At 38.0% G+C, this 16,657-nt stretch overlaps 1 protein-coding gene across 5 annotated transcripts in view; it reads left to right on the forward strand.

The window, feature by feature from the left end:
* The window catches only part of htt (huntingtin), a 42,778-nt gene that overhangs the window by 1,276 nt on the left and 24,845 nt on the right, over nucleotides 1–16,657 (forward strand). For 2 of the 5 annotated variants that reach the window (XM_051110304.1, XM_051110386.1), the window contains exons 2-30: nucleotides 1,102–1,185; nucleotides 1,978–2,098; nucleotides 2,207–2,266; nucleotides 2,892–2,971; nucleotides 3,092–3,230; nucleotides 3,990–4,131; nucleotides 4,229–4,407; nucleotides 4,579–4,783; nucleotides 6,156–6,200; nucleotides 6,385–6,462; nucleotides 6,674–7,227; nucleotides 9,588–9,711; nucleotides 9,793–9,911; nucleotides 10,040–10,151; nucleotides 10,285–10,422; nucleotides 11,669–11,827; nucleotides 11,912–12,009; nucleotides 12,121–12,260; nucleotides 12,418–12,481; nucleotides 12,705–12,805; nucleotides 12,896–13,042; nucleotides 13,425–13,545; nucleotides 13,871–14,016; nucleotides 14,212–14,363; nucleotides 14,551–14,753; nucleotides 15,825–15,948; nucleotides 16,077–16,201; nucleotides 16,360–16,470; nucleotides 16,551–16,628. In XM_051110304.1, coding sequence (XP_050966261.1) covers nucleotides 1,102–1,185; nucleotides 1,978–2,098; nucleotides 2,207–2,266; nucleotides 2,892–2,971; nucleotides 3,092–3,230; nucleotides 3,990–4,131; nucleotides 4,229–4,407; nucleotides 4,579–4,783; nucleotides 6,156–6,200; nucleotides 6,385–6,462; nucleotides 6,674–7,227; nucleotides 9,588–9,711; nucleotides 9,793–9,911; nucleotides 10,040–10,151; nucleotides 10,285–10,422; nucleotides 11,669–11,827; nucleotides 11,912–12,009; nucleotides 12,121–12,260; nucleotides 12,418–12,481; nucleotides 12,705–12,805; nucleotides 12,896–13,042; nucleotides 13,425–13,545; nucleotides 13,871–14,016; nucleotides 14,212–14,363; nucleotides 14,551–14,753; nucleotides 15,825–15,948; nucleotides 16,077–16,201; nucleotides 16,360–16,470; nucleotides 16,551–16,628 — 3,949 coding nt within the window. The remainder of the gene's footprint in view (nucleotides 1–1,101; nucleotides 1,186–1,977; nucleotides 2,099–2,206; nucleotides 2,267–2,891; nucleotides 2,972–3,091; nucleotides 3,231–3,989; nucleotides 4,132–4,228; nucleotides 4,408–4,578; nucleotides 4,784–6,155; nucleotides 6,201–6,384; nucleotides 6,463–6,673; nucleotides 7,228–9,587; nucleotides 9,712–9,792; nucleotides 9,912–10,039; nucleotides 10,152–10,284; nucleotides 10,423–11,668; nucleotides 11,828–11,911; nucleotides 12,010–12,120; nucleotides 12,261–12,417; nucleotides 12,482–12,704; nucleotides 12,806–12,895; nucleotides 13,043–13,424; nucleotides 13,546–13,870; nucleotides 14,017–14,211; nucleotides 14,364–14,550; nucleotides 14,754–15,824; nucleotides 15,949–16,076; nucleotides 16,202–16,359; nucleotides 16,471–16,550; nucleotides 16,629–16,657) is intronic. The other 3 variants (XM_051110474.1, XM_051110635.1, XM_051110559.1) reach the window with 2 other exon arrangements.

Consider the following 16,657-nt stretch of genomic DNA (forward strand, 5'->3'; position numbering starts at 1 on the left):
AATGTAATCCAAATAAAAATTTACTCAACTGTTTTAAATATTGATAATAATAATAGTAATAATAATGTATTTTAAAACGTATTCTAATATACAGCATTTATTTTAAATAGCAAAAATATTCCACAATATTACTACTTTTGCTGTATTTTGGATCAAATTAATGCAGGCTTGGTGAGCAGAAGATTTTTTTTTTTTTTAAAGCATTAAAAATCTTACTGTTCAAAAACTTTTGACTGGTAGTGTATATGATGTATATTTTAATTCTTGTAAAGTTACAGTCTGAGTAGATAATAAGATTGATAATAAGATACAATTTTGTTAAAGAGAAAATTAAATGAACATTCTAGTGATCATCACTCATTCATATTAAAGTACAAATTATATTTTAAATTGAACTTTAATTGAAAGAGCTTTCATGTCAAGTAATAAACTACTGCACTGTAGATAAATACATTGGATTGGAACTGTGTAAATAAGTGATTTCCTCATTTAGGACACCAGAATAATTTGGATCACATTCGATTAGTGCTGAGCACTTGTTAACTAACACCTTAACGTTCTATTAATGAGACAGATTGACATAATTCCAAGTAAACATCCCATGATAAATGGTTTGGTACTATTTTAAATGTTAAGGGTCCTGTCTGCCAAGCAGCCAAGCGATCATGCGTCAACCACTGTAATAGATGACCTATTACATATTTAGTTTTTCAAGGTTGAACGCTAGTCAGCTGAAGTCATTTGGTTGTGTTTAAATCAATTTAGATTTGTTGTAGATCCCCACTAGTGAGCAGTGATGTGATATGTGCTGTGGTGCAGAAGAACAGCTTTATTGCCACATTGTTAGCAAGATTACATTAGCCTAATGGATTTAGGTAATCAGTATCGGAAAATAAACAGTATCTGGCTGACTACTGTGGTCCAACATAATATACTCACTGACTTTACAGATTAATGTTGGCTTTATAACTTCATGTTGAGTTGCATATTTGCAGCTCTTGCATGTGTTTGAGGAAAATATCTTCTGGAGATGTTATTCATGTATTAATCAAATGTTGTAAGTTTTCATGACATTAACAGTGATATTGTGTTTTCTTAAAGGAAAAAAGACCTTGCTACAACCAAAAAGGACAGAGTGACTCATTGCCTGACGATATGTGAAAACATTGTGGCACAGTCGCTGAGGTATGCAATAGTCAATAGACTGACACGTCAGATTAAGGATAATCAGATTTGGTCACGTCTTATGAGTCATTGGCAAAAGCCTGTTGATACTGAGGCTATGCTGGCTTTTTTAGCCTTACAATGCAAAATCAGTGAAGGTATTCAAGATGAAAAATCCTGAATTATTACAAGTTGACCAGCACATTTTAATGTGTGTGCAAGCACATTTGAAGTTCTCACAGTCCAATTTTTTTTTGCTTGACTACACTTGAATAGAGAAGAAATCTGTTTGGAAAACAATGGCATATTATAAGATAATTGTAAACTCCCAAAAGCCTGCACAGATGTTTCTGTTGAGATCTTTTTGAATGTGCTGTCCTTCACTTGTAGGTCAACATGTACACTACTTTTCTTTAAGATCTTTTTTTAATAATATATTTTTTTAATAATATATTTGTTTAATTACAAATACAGTAAAAAGACAGATTTGTGAAATATTATTACAGTTTAAATAGCTGTTTTCTATTACAATATGTGAAGGCAAAGCTGACACAAAGCATTCCTTATAACTTCTTAATATTTTTGTGAAACAGTGATGTATGTTTTTGGTCCTTTGAGGAATAGAAAGTTCAAAAGAACAGCTCTCATTTAAAATTTAAAATTTTAGAAATTCTATTTTTTTTTTTTTTGGTAACAATTAAAAAATTGTCACTGTAAAGTCTGATCAATTTAATGCATCCGTTTTGGGTAAAAGTATATTTAAAATTCTTGTTTCAAATCAAATCAGTTATGTATTTTATATGACTTCATCAGAACATCTCCAGAGTTCCAGAAACTTCTTGGAATTGCTATGGAAATGTTCTTGTTGTGCAGCGATGACAAGGAGTCTGATGTTAGGATGGTGGCAGATGAGTGCCTCAACAAAATCATCAAAGTAAGTCATGTACAGTTTATGTATCACATATAAATATTCATTTGGACTCTAATGATGATTCCAGTGATAATAAAATGTAATATAATTTAATTTTGTTTTACTTTGCAGGCATTGATGGATTCCAACTTGCCTAGGCTGCAGCTTGAACTGTACAAAGAGATTAAAAAGGTGAATCAGATTGCATTCTCTTCGTGTAATTTGCATGTATTTTCACAAGGAACAAAAATTTGTCTTTTTTCAGCATTTTTGTGTATTTGAACCCTTTCCAACAATGACTTTTTGATTTTGAGATCCATTGTTTCACACTGAGGACAGCTGAGGGACTCATATGCAACTATTACAGAAGGTTCAGATGCTCACTGATGCTTCAGAAGAAAGCACAATGCATTAAGAGCAGGGGGTGAAAACTTTTGAAATTTTAAGATCAGGGTAAATTTTACTTGTTTTGTCTTTTGGGAAACATGCAGGTAGCTTCTGAAGGGCAGTACTAAATGAAAAAAAAACATGATATTTAGGCAAAATATTTTAAAAAAATGTACACATCTTCATTCTGTTCAAAAGTTTACCCCCTGGCTCTTAATGCGTAGTTTTTCCTTCTGAAGCATCAGTGAGTGAGAACCTTCTGTAACCTTCATGAGTCCCACAGTGTGAAAAGATGGATCTCATAATCAGATAGTCATTGTTTGGGGGAAAGTGTTTTTGGAAATCGTATACCGTATAGGTTTCGTAGATACAGGGGTCTTTTTTTTTCCAGGGACATGTACAGATCACTAATGAAACACTGTTTTCACAGAATGCTGCCTCTCGGAGTCTGCGGGCAGCCTTGTGGAGGTTTGCTGAGCTTGCTCACCTGGTGCGACCCCAGAAATGCAGGTATGCTTGTTGACTTAAAGTCAATTACTTCTATTGGTCTGCTCAGGAATAAGTAAAGCTGATATTGGGTTAGTGAATACAAAATGAATTCATGCTTCTCTTTTTATCTCTTTTTACCAGGCCATACCTTGTGAATCTGCTGCCATGTCTGACACGGATCACAAAACGTCAGGAGGAGACTGTGCAGGAAACTCTTTCTTCTTCAATTCCTAAAATCATGGCTGCACTGGGACACTTCGCCAATGACGGAGAGATCAAGGTATTAACTGCAGTCCATGAGTTCAGTATTATAAAGAGAGAGATTTAAAACAAACAAAAAAACCCCAAAGGAAGCCACTGTAAACTAAGTCAGTAATATGTTTTGTTTTAGCTTAAAGTTTATAACAATTAAAGGTTTTCAAAGAGCACATTGCTTTAAAGAACAACGTCACCTGATTTTCAGGTGGAAATGACTTGACTCATGAGTCATGATCAAAAGTCACACCACCACAATCTTGACCGTGGCCCCTGGCCTGAATTCTGTGATTTGGCACCTCAGTGCAGGATTTCCCACACTGTTATCTTCTCTCACTGTCAGAAGCTGTAAATGCGCAGTGGTGACATCATCTTCTCAATATGGAATGTGACTCAGTCGGACTGGATTTAATTATCCATGAGCCTCCTCTCTCTCTCATCAGTAGGAGATGGAAAGAGTCTGTTCCCTTGCCAAGAACACATTTGCATTTAAAGACAGGAGAATTGTCAGTTTAGTGCTGTTTTCTTGTTTAAATCCAGCTAAAGTCATAAATACACAAATTTCATATGCAAGGGCAAATGAAGGTCCTTGGATGGAACACTTCAGGAGTGCTTAATCGGTTGACAGTTTAAAGATTATACAAAATGTAATAATACAGAACAGCTGGTGTGGGCATCCAGATTGGTTGTTGCATCACATGTAGTTAAGACATGGTGTTATCATATTCAATAAATGATTCTCATCATATTTACTTATGATTTGACCCTGTGAATGTGTGTTTAGATGCTGCTGAAGGCCTTTGTTGCCAATCTAAAGTCCAGTTCTCCCACTATTCGCCGAACAGCAGCCAGCTCGGCTGTCAGCGTGTGTCAGCACTCACGCAGAACACACTACTTCTACACCTGGCTCCTCAATGTGCTGCTTGGTAGGATGCTCACACACACTGGAAAAACAGACTCAGACAAAAACGCTATGTTTCAAATGTCTTAATTCATCTTCCTGTTTTCATTTCTCTCTCTCAGGTTTGGTAGTGCCGGTGGATGAGGAACATTCCAGTCACCTGATTCTGGGTGTATTACTGACATTACGCTACCTGATGCCTCTTCTTCAGCAACAGGCTCCTAACACCAGCCTAAAAGGCAGCTTTGGGCTCGTTCGTAAAGAGGCAGACGTCACACCAACACCTGAGCAGCTCATTCAGGTATCAAAGCTGATGAAGTTCAGTATTTGACATTGATATTGAAAACTGAATTTTCCTGGCTCCCCCTTAACCAAAGCAAAGCTGGATTTCAGCGGTTTTATTATGTTGGTGTGATTCTTTGTGTGTTGCTGTATATTTCTGTATGTGTAAACTCTAATCTTTGGTTCTTAGGTCTATGAGCTGACCTTGCACTACACGCAGCACTGGGATCATAATGTGGTGACGGCATCTCTGGAGCTTCTGCAGCAGGTGTTTCGCACTCCTCCTCCTGAGCTCCTGAACATACTCATCACACGTGGCAAAATATCACACACCAGTGTCTTCAGAGAAGAAACAGAGTGCCGTGCACGCAGTGGCAGCATTCTTGAGCTAATTGGTAAGTATTGCTTTTATTCAGTCCGTTGGGTTTATCATTCATCATTGGAGATGCCATAATAGTCTGGTCAGTCGTCTCAGTTTCACTGCCACTGGAGAAGCATCCTGTGAGAAAGTAAGGCTTGTGCTGGATATGTAAGGGACTCATAAGTAGAGATTGACTGATTGTGGGTTATGCATACAGTCGGAAAACATGGCCAGTAAATCTGCCAAATGTTTGAGGAACATGGAGCAAAAAACGTATCGCCATTGATTTTTATCGATAACCCATTTATTTGGAAAACTATATGTGACCCTGGACCACAAAACCAGTCTTAAGTAGCACTGGTATATTTGTAGCAATGTAAAAATACATTGTATGTGTCAATTTTCTTTTATACCAAAAATCATGAAAATATTTAGCAAATTGTCTACTGTAAATATATAAAAACTTAAATTTTGATTAATAATATGCATTGCTAAGAACTTCATTTGGACAATTTTAAAGGCGATTTTCTCAATATTTAGATTTTTTTGCACCTTCAAATTCCAGATTTTTAAATAGTTTTATCAAGGCCAAATATTGTCCTATCCTAACAAAAGGTTTTTTTTTTCAGTTTATTTCAAATCTTTGTTACTCACTAATAACAAGCTCTCCTAAAATTCAGCTCTTAAAGGGTTTCATTTTAAATTCTGTGATTAATTACTGACCCTCATGTCGTTCCAAACCTGTAAGACCTTTGTTCATCTTCTGAACACAAATTAAGATATTTTGATGAAATTCAAGAGATTTTTGATCCACAGCAACGCAACTACCACATTCAAGGCCCAGAAAGGTAGTAAAACATTAGTAGTTTAACCATCATTTTATGAAGCTACGAGAGTACTTTTTGTGCGCAAAGAAAAAAATAATGACTTTGCAAATGCATTGTGGTTCTCTCAAGGACGTGCGTCGAAGAAAAGAAGAAATTGCTAAATAGAGTCATTATTTTACTTTTCTTTGCACACAAAAAGTATTCTCAAAGCTTCATAAAATTACTGTTGAACCACTGATTTGAACAATGTCCTTACTAACTTTCTGTGCAGTTGCGTTATCTATGCAGGGTCAGAAAGCTCTCAGATTTCATCAACAATACCTTAATTTGTGTTCTGAAGTTAAATGAAAGGCATTTTTTTGGGTGAACTATCTCTTTAATATTTCCCGCATTGCTTCTTAATATTGCCTATTCTGAATGAAAACTAATCATTAATCTGTAACTTCAAAATTCACTGCAACACTGCAAACAATTTCACAATGCATGTGATTTTCATCTTCTGCTTCTTCCTTCCTCTAACCCTCAAAATGAATTTTTGGGCTTTCTCTGGTCTCTTCACTCCCTGTTTCCTGCATACAGCTGGTGGGTCAACATGCAGTCCTCTTCTCCTCAGGAAGCAGAAAGGTGACTTCTTGTCTGCCCTTCTTTTGCGTCTAACCAACTGACATGTTTCTGTGTTTCGAGGCCTGTCTGTGACAGTAGGACAGTTTTGATATTGAATGTGGGGTTAAAGTTTTAGACTTGAAGAAAGTTAGATCAGTGTTAGTTGTATTGTAATAATATGCCTTGTATATTGTGCTTGCCTTAGGTAAGCTGTTGTCAGGTGAAGAAGAGGGTTTGGAGGATGACCCTGAGAGGGCAGAGGTCACCACAGGATCGTTCTCCGGTAAGTTGAGGAGAGGAGTACTGTTACGGTTTAAGACTTGCGATCTCCTGACGGATTAAAAAAAAACAATTAACCTGAAAGAGGGACCAAAGCCATATTTAGAAACTAGAATATCATATACACTACTATTCAAAAATGTTTTGAAGATTTTTCATTTTCAAATGATAGTTCTGTTTAGCAAACAAATGCATCTCTGTCACATTACTTCAAGCCTCAGTTGGTGGCGACAGCTCCAGTGAAGCTCCCTCCTCATCAGGCGTTTCGTCTCTTGGCACATCTGACATCATTACAGAGCAGCCACGCTCTTCCCAGCATGCCTTGCAGCCGGGCGACTCAGTGGACCTGAGTGCATCAGAGCAGGGTGTAGGGCCTGATACTCCAGATGAGGAAGACGAGGAGGACATGCTTAGTCGCAGCTCAAGCGGGGGCGCCGGGGTCGTCAGCGCGTCCGGTGACTTGGTAACTGATGGCACCCAGATGTCGACGGGAGGCGTGTCGTCGTCGCCCCCTAGTGACAGTTCCCAGACGACTACGGAGGGGCCGGACTCCGCCGTGACGCCTTCAGACTGCGCCGAGCTCGTAAGTGTCACCAGCACCAGCAGACGCTATCGGAATTATTCACCACCTTCCCCAACTCCCACAGAAGGGCCGGACCCGCACTCCGACAGCGAGTCATCTATCTACAGGCCATCCTCTTCCTCCTCCTCTACCTCGACTTCTTCCTCCACCTTTTCTGCCATCTCTTCCTCTAGCAGTAGTGACCAGGTCAGCAGAGGACAGGGGGTGAGGCTATTGTTGCTCTTCCCCGCCCCGATAGAACCCCGACCATGATTTGCTCCGCCCCCACATGCACGACCTCTTTCCTGAGGTGTTCGAACGCCTTTTATTTCCCTCATTCTGGACCGGTGATTAAAAACCTAGTCCTATGAACACTGATGCTGATCTTAGATCATCAGTCTGTTGTTGTTATCAAATATAAAAATGCTATAAAGATATTGGATAATAAACTTATAGTTCACCCTAAAATTAAAATTACCCCATGATTTACTCACCCTCAAGCTATCCTAGATATATATGACTTTCTTTTTTTCAGACAAATACTATCAGAGTTACATTAAAAAATGTCCTGGCTCCTCCAAGCTTTATAATTGCAGTGAATGGGTGTTGAAATTCAACAGTCCAATAGAAGTCCAATAAAGTGTTTCCGATCATCATATAAGGTACTCCACACAGAATTCTGAATTGAATTGATGCTTTTTTTGTAAGAAAAATATTGATAAGTGTTGTGTAAGCTCTGGTGAGAATATGCTAGTTTCACGAGAACCAAGTTTTATTTACAGCAAAGGAAAACCAGTCTACTCTTTTTCTTTACAAATCCTTGATTTGTACGTCGATTTGTACTTCTCGATTTGCGGATGCTAAGTTCACTTTTTCATGTTGTTTGAACATTAATGTGTGTTGGCAGTGTATGTACAAATCTACCCTATAATGATATAATAGATAGATAATAGATAGATAATAGATAATATTATCTACCCTATAATAGTGTGCCGTCACACCGACAGAGGCCGCTCCCACCATAGCTGATTGACATAAGCTCTTACCTTAGACCAGCTGTCACAGTCCAGTAACTTTCCTTGTTTTGATGCCAGAGCAGGGATGTAAGTTAGACAAGAATATCTCCGATTGAGCAGTTGAGGTGTTGTGTTGCTGGATGTAATAATGAACATAGTGGTCATCATTTACTCCCAACATCTGAGCCGCTGAAGATGCAGTAGATTAAGTTACGTTTGTTTGTGAATGGAATGTGCCTCCTGATCTCATATATCCGTCTGTGTTCATGTTAATATTCATGATCCAGCTTCACTTACAGCAGAAGTGAGTATAAGCGTTTTTTTAATGAATCTTTGCGATCGCCTTTCCTTATAATGTGGTAGTTAGGAAGTTTAGCGGCTAAACGCGGCTAAATGCGGCTGAAGTAAACAAGATCGTCTTTCCACAGAGAGAACAGAGGGGCGGGGCGAGCAGAGCTCATTTGCATTTAAAGGAACAACCCCTTAGAATGAGATGATTTTTGCTGAGCTGATTTTGGCAAGGTAAAAAGGGTGTTGTTTTACAAAACCATTGAGAATTTTTAATCAAAGTATATTAGAGACTTTTCAATAAGACCCTACAGAATCATATCAACTTGTGGAAAATGGGCATCCGATGACCCCTTTAAACAAACAAACACATTGATTCACTTCAGGAGGCCTTTATTAAACCCCTGGAGCTGTGTTTTTATGATGGTTGGATGCACTTTATGAACTGTTAAATATCAACACCCATTCACTGCCATTATAAAGCTTGGAAGAGATGGGCCTTTTTTTTTTTTTAATATAACTCCGATTGTATTCGTCTGAAAGAAGAAAGTCATATACACCTAGGATGGCTTGAGGGTGAGTAAATCATGGGGTAATTTTTTTTGGGTGAACTATCCCTTTAAGTAAAAAAAAAAAAAAAAAAGGACAATTAGCAATGTTGATTTGGCAACTAACTTAAGTTTAAATATTAAAATGACTAAAACTAAAACAGAAATAAATTAAAACTAAATAGAAATATTTAAAGGAAAAAAATAATAAAAATGACAAGCACAGAACAAAAACTAAAATGAAAACTGACAATATAAAATAAAAACTAATTCAGAATAACTACTAATAAGTACTAAAATAACATTGGATTGAATTCTGAGCAGATCTCTGGCCACAAGCTCCATTTTGCGAAATTAGCTGACTAAAAATAAATTGTATAAATTAATATCTAATGAGTCAGCCGTTAAATTCTCAATATTTTCTGGTAGTGTATCTGGCAGTAGATTAACACCCTACTTTTGGTTTTTGTGAGGTCCGAAATTGTCTTGACATGCATATTATTATGCAAAAGAAAGCTGTGATCAAGCAATTTGTCTGAGTTCCTAAAGTGGTACTGCATGTCTGACTGTTTCTGTTCTTTGTGTGCATTTGCATGAATGAGTTGATGTGAATGTCTATGCTTGTTTGTGAGTTTGTTAGTTTATGTGTGTATAAATTGATACATTAATATGTATATAAATATATATACTGTGTGTGTGTCTGTGTGATGTGTAGGTGTTGGACGGTAGTGAGAGTCAGTACTCAGGGATGCAGATCGGCACACTGCAGGATGAAGAAGAGGAGAGCACAGCTCCACCACCTGACAAACCTCCAGAGCCTTTCTCTCAGTCAGCACTGGGTACATGCTCATTTTTTAAACTTGTTTAGCAATGCACCTTGTTCTGATGGACTAACTAGTTCTGTTTTGTCTTGTCATCAGCTTTAAGTAAGCCCCATCTTTTTGAGGGAAAAGGTCACAACAGGCAATCATCTGATAGCAGTGTGGATCGATTCATACCAAAGGAAGAGGTTCTGGAACCTGCAGAACTCGACAACAAGGTGAACACACACATAGCCTTTATAGTCCAAATGAATAAGGTTGTGCATCTCAATTTCTCATAGATTGTTTACAGAGTTTAAGTAGTTAAACTGCACAGTCTGTGAGTATTTTGTTCTGTGTGTTTTAGCCATCTCGGATTAAAGGAGATATTGGTCATTATACTGACCCAAAGGAAGAGCCTCTGGTGCACTGTGTCCGGCTGTTGGCTGCCTCCTTCCTGCTCACTGGCCAAAGAAATGGTGAGAAAGAAGATATTAACTCTCATGTGTTGCTTGGCTCTGTATTGTCACAGTAGCATACAAGTGCTTTTGGGTGTTGGCGTTGAACATTATTGTGTCTTTGTTCATTAAATAATATGTGTCTGTGTTGTAGGGCTGGTTCCTGATAATGAGGTCCGTGTGAGCGTTAAGGCATTAGCAGTCAGCTGTGTGGGGACAGCAGCAACTCTTCTACCTGAAGCCTTCTTTAACAAACTCTACTTACAGCCCCTGGAAGGACAACAACCAGATGGTGAGAAAAACACTGACCACTGTCCAAGGATTCTGTTCATTCATGGGTCCATAGAATCAAACTCTTGCTTTTTTGTTGTTTTGTTTTGTTTGCTATTTTGTTTTTTGTACATATACAAGTTTTTTAATGTCTTTTTAAAGTCTCTTCTGCTCACCAAGGCTGCATTTATTTGACCCAAAGTACAGAAAAAACAGTAAAATTTTAAAATATTTGTAGTATCTTGTACTTTTTTTCTATTTCAGTATATTTTAAAATGTAATTTATTCCTGTGATTTCAAAGCTACATTTTTTGTATCACTTTTCCAGTCACATGATCCTTCAGAAATCATTCTAATATTCTGATTTGCTTCTCAAAAACCATTAATTATTATTATGATGTTGAATTGTTTTCAGGCTTCTTTGATGAATAGAAAGTTCAGAAGAACAGCATTTATCTGAAATAGAAATCTTTTGTAACATTATGAAGATTTTTACAGATTTAAATAAAACATAAATAAACAAAAACTACCCCGTAGGGGAAAATACTCAGCCACAGCTAGATAAGACAGGATGCGGCAGGGCAGGGACACAGTAGGAACCAGTAGGACCACGGGAACATTAGATGACGATCTGGCACAGAACAGTGAGCACAGGAAAAAATACAAAGTTCTGTCATGAAATTCTAGGTAGCGCAGATTGATGGGTTGTTAACGCAAACTGATGATATTCACGGCGCTAAACTTCTTGGCACAAGTTGATAGATTCATATTGCACACACAGCCAAGGAGTTTACTGCTTTGCATATAAATAGCTGGTTATTCGCCAGAGCATTTCGCAGCGCGCTTTCAGAGTTCCTCTGAAACCCTCTACCTCCCCAGCTCCACCTGTATAGATACAGGGTATAACAGGAGAGCAGGTGGAACAATTGAACCAATAATCAAATAAATTAAAAGGCAGTCTCAAGACAGTGGAAAGGAAAAAAACATAGTACAGAAAAAGTAACAAAAAGATACACAAACATGACACCTTGCGAACACATGGTCTGTGATCACCCTGACAGACCTTGTGCTCAAAAAACAAGATGACATGAAAACACACAGCCAATGGAAAGTCATGTAAGCATGACAACATAAGCACACCTGGCCAATGAACATAAACCACATGCTCGAAAAACACAAGTGCGTATGAATTGAGCATGAATGCGTACTCTCCAAAACAGAATTGAAAGCAAACTAGATAACCAAAGTTCTTGTGTTTGTGTGAACAGAGCAACAGTACATCAGTGATGTACTGCAGTACATTGAACATGGGGATCCTCAGATCAGAGGAGCCACAGCCATCCTGTGTGGGGCTTTAATCCAAGCAATCCAGCTCAAGACACGCTACAACACGGAGACATGGCTGTCCCAGATCCACTCCATCACAGGTGAGAACTGCAGCTACAGCTCAATGAAATGAATCACACACTCTGAGGCTTATCTTTACATTCTCTTTCTTTCTGTTTTCTCAGGAAGCTCTGTGACACTCGAAAACTTTGTGCCTCTTCTGCAGCGAAGTCTGAAAGATGAATCCTCAGTCACATGTAAAATGGCCTGTGCTGCTGTTAGGGTGAGAATATATATACACATGTCTCTCTGATTAAACGTGAAGAATGCTAGCTTGTCTGTCTGTTAGTTTTAGTAGATTATAAAAATATTGTGTGCTTTTACACAATTGCAGCACTGTATCATGGCATTGTGCAATGGCAGTCTAAGTGAACTTGGCCTGCAGCTGCTCATTGATCTGCTGACCCTGAAGGACTGCTCCTATTGGCTCGTTCGCACTGAGCTTTTGGAGACACTTGCTGAGATAGATTTCCGGTAAGTGGACACAAACTTTAATTGTATATAAATGTTGTAAAGCACATTTTGATACAATCTTTTATAAAAGCAAATATATCTGTAATGACCATAGAACTGCTAACCTTTGTGAAAAAGTCAGCTAATTATTGAAACCTTCTGTTTATGTGTTTGTCAGGTTAGTAAGTTTTTTGGAGAGAAAAACTGAGAAGTTGCACAAAGGAGAGCATCACTATACTGGGGTATGTCATCTCTCTTTCTCTCTTTACTCAATTTAAGAAAAAGATTCATTTGTAATCATATTATTGTGTATGTACATACACATAATCAAATGTAGCTTGTTATATAAGTTATATGTAACTTAAGTAATATAAGTTATAATGTATTTTACAAAATAGATTTCTATAGTATAATTAATACAATTGTTAATAATATTTTAATAGTGTACATTTTTTGTATTATTAGTTGTTGCGGCTTCAGGACCGGGTTCTGAATGATGTTGTGCTTTATCTACTGGGCGATGAGGACCCGCGTGTGAGACATGTGGCTGCAAACACCATCGGCAGGTATTCAGTCATTTCATCTCTGACTCATCATCTCCTGACTGCACATCACAAATCTCACACTCTGATTTTGATCTATGTTTCTCTACTCAGGTTGGTGCCCAGATTGTTCTATGACTGTGACCAGGCTCAGACAGACCCGGTTGTGGCCATAGCTCGAGATCAGAGCAGTGTGTACCTGCAGCTGCTGATGCACGAGACCCAGCCTCCATCACAGTTCACTGTCAGCACTATTACACGGTAGGCTACATCCATTTTTCATTTAAATGACGTGTTTAAATGGCAGCTCTGAACTTATTTACACAGTGCATTTCTTATTTTGGTGCGCATGCGGACCTGCGTGGCACTTATGTGGTAATGGTGCTGAAAATTGAGCTTTGCCATCACAGGAAGAAATTATATTTTAAACATATAAAACAAAACAGTTTAAATTGTATGAATATTTGACAGTATTACTTTTTTAGTACCAATATTTTACGATGTTACTGTAATTCACAGCTGCCTTGGTGAGCATGCGAGACTTCTTTTAAAAACTGAATATAAAAATCGTACTGACACCAGAGTTTTGAATGGTCGTGTACTTGCTTTAATCTAATTCTTTATATAATCTGCTTCACTGCAGAACATACCGTGGCTACAATCTGGGTCAGAGTGCACCGGATGTTACCGTGGAAAACAACCTGTCTCGGGTCATCACTGCCATCTCCCATGCCCTCACCTCTTCCACTTCCAGAGCCATGACTGTGAGAGCCTTAACTTTTTGAGTACAATTCTTATAAAATATGGCTTCTGTTAGACTGTATCCAAATAGCAAGAGCCCAAAGAAGCATTACATTATTGGTTTTTATTTTTTAAAAGATTATGACTTGTATTTCTTGAGTAATCTCTTACTTTTTTTTTGAAGTACCATAATGAAACAAGGCAGAAAAATAATAGTGATGATGAAAGACCTCTGTGGGCTTTTGTGTAGTTGGAAATAGTTCTGTTTGGTGGTACAGAAATAACAAACAGCTGCTTTAAGTATGATGACTGAACCCAAGATCTAATCTCTTAATGTCATCTCTGTAGTTTGGCTGTTGTGAGGCTCTGTGGCTTTTGTCCAATACCTTCCCAGTGTGCACTTGGAGCACAGGCTGGCATTGTGGCTTTGTGAGCTCTTCTGTCTTTCATCTCAACCGCTCCAGCCAGTACCGCAGCCGAGGACGCTCCTTTAGGTACACTTTTTTTTTTTGTTTTGTTTGGAAAAATCTGCACATTACAGCAGTATAGTGAGACGTTGCACCGGAACAATCAAACAGCATTTTTACTATAAAGAATATAAAAAGCAAATCTCCATTTCCAATGTAAGTGCAATGTTTTGTCTGTCTGTTTCACTGTGTCACTAGTAAAAATATTCTCTTTTTCTTTAGTCTCTCTCAGCCTGGTGGTAGTGAAGAGGTGCGCCGGTCTCTGACGGTCGGTGTGGCCAGTATGGTTTTGTCTCTCATCTCCTCTGCCTGGTTCCCTCTTGATCTCTCTGCCCATCAAGCTGCTCTGCTACTGTCTGGAAACCTTCTTGCCGGTACAAACTCATTTAGATTAGAGCAGCCACAGTCACACCTTGGCTGTTTGCAGTCATTTTTGTAACGTAGTGTAATGTTTAATGTAATCCCTTAAGTGTGATTCTGTTCTGTTCATTCCAATTTTTAATTTATTTTTACTGTTAATACTGTTTGTATTTAAAATGTTGTTTTCTACCTGTTTTGTAGCTGTTGCACCAAAGTGCATGAAGAGTCCGTGGGCAGGTGAGGAGGAGTCTAACCCCGCCCCCTCGAAGGTGGAGGAGCCGTGGCCTGCTCTTAACGACCGCTCTCTGGTTGTTATGGTGGAGCAGCTGTTTTCACACTTGCTGAAGATCCTCAACATCTGCGCCCATGTACTGGATGACACACCCCCAGGCCCTGCAGTCAAGGTAAAGGAATTGGGATGTAATGATATTAACAATATCGTGGTATCGCAATAGCAAATTGCCTCGATGTTATTGTGGTCACATGACGATATGAAACGATACAGGTCTTCCAAGTGTAGATTTTTAAAATATTTCAGCTTAAAAGGTCTTTAAAGTTGTCTTTTGGGCCATTATGCTTTGGCACAGCATCTGTCAAACAAACTAAAACCGAAAGCACAATATGGCTTGATTTCTTCATCGAGTCTGTTTTCGCTGCACGTTTCAAAGCGAAGCTCGCACATCGTTCAGGCGATCAGCTTGTGATCAGGCTTTATTTTCACGGCAGATGATTAGAGCGTTTCACTAGATTTGTAGTGAGATGCATTTTTGTAAGCCTGTTTTCACTGAAGCTAGTGTTTTCCTTCAGAGTAAAAGCTCTACTTTTGTTTCCGTCAAAATAAAGCTTAAAATTGCAGTATGAATTGCTGACAGCTAGCGGTTTAAATAGGTAACGTTACTGCAGTCCAAATTCAAAATATGTCTTTTAAGTGCAGAAATTAGGAAATAAGTATTGTAATTTCTCTACTGTAGTGTAAAACAAAAATAATATACCTATGAAATATTAATTTAAATTTATTTTGCAGTGCAGTTTTTACAATATATGATGACTATTACTGACGTAGGAATAACAATAAAAAAATGTGTTATTATTATTATTATATTCTAATTTGTTTGGCTTCCTAAAACACCAGTGTGTATGTAATTTGTACATCACTAATATATAAGAGAGTTGAGTCCCCTTTAACGTTCAGGTACAAGTCAATTCACTGTTTTATTTATTTATATATTTTTTTTCTGATTTAAGCGTTTTTAGTTAAGAACATGGGTTAAAATATTGCAATAAATATTGTATTGTGGACTTCGTATTGTGATATTATCAAATTGTTAGATTTTGATCGTTACATCCCTATAATGGAAGCATTCAGTAGATCCTGATTACAATAGTTTTTTCTTTAAGTATACAACATATCAGCAATATTTAGTATCTACAAACAGTATTTAAAGCTTTGCTATTTTGTGAATCTTTCCTTCCAGGCTTCTTTACCCTCATTGGGCAACACTCCATCTCTCAGTCCAATCAGACGGAAGGGTAAAGAGAAGGACATGACGGAGCCAAGCACCACCCCCATGAGCCCAAAGAAAGGAGAAGCCAACACAGGTACAGTCACACCTATAATGTCACCTGTTGGTCATACACATGAATAATTCTCTTGTGAGTATGCAAAGGAAAATAAGTCTCTTTTCGTTATTTATTAATTGAATATTTCTTGCACTGTTTTTGTATAGGCAGAGCACCGGACAGCGCAGCGACACCAGCAGTTAACAAATCCACCACTCTGGGCAGCTTTTATCACCTCCCTCCTTATCTGAAGCTTTATGATGCACTGAGAGCTACACATGCTAACTACAAAGTTAGTTTGCAAAGCATTTTGGTTTTGTATATTGGGGGTCATACATGTGTTTTTTTTTTTTTTTAATGTATCTCATTCAAAGTACTCAATTCAAGATGAACGAAATGTCCATTCCTACTGGATTCATCTTGCTTACAATTTTTCTTTTCTTCTCCAAGGTTACATTAGACCTTCACAACACCAATGAGAAGTTTGGGAGTTTCCTGAGGTCGGCACTTGATGTGCTTTCACAGCTGCTTGAGTTAGCCACCCTACATGATATTGGCAAAGTATGACGTGAAAGCCTAATTCCATCTTGAAGCAAAATTAATGTCAAGAACAAATTTTAACCCTGTTTTTATCTATCTAGTGTGTGGAAGAGATCCTGGGTTATCTCAAGTCCTGTTTCTCACGGGAACCCACTATGGCCACTGTGTGTGTTCAGCAGGTTAGACATGCGTAACTCTTCTGTTTTAG

This window comes from Labeo rohita, chromosome 1 (genome assembly GCF_022985175.1).
Source record: "Labeo rohita strain BAU-BD-2019 chromosome 1, IGBB_LRoh.1.0, whole genome shotgun sequence".
Taxonomy (NCBI): domain Eukaryota; kingdom Metazoa; phylum Chordata; class Actinopteri; order Cypriniformes; family Cyprinidae; genus Labeo; species Labeo rohita.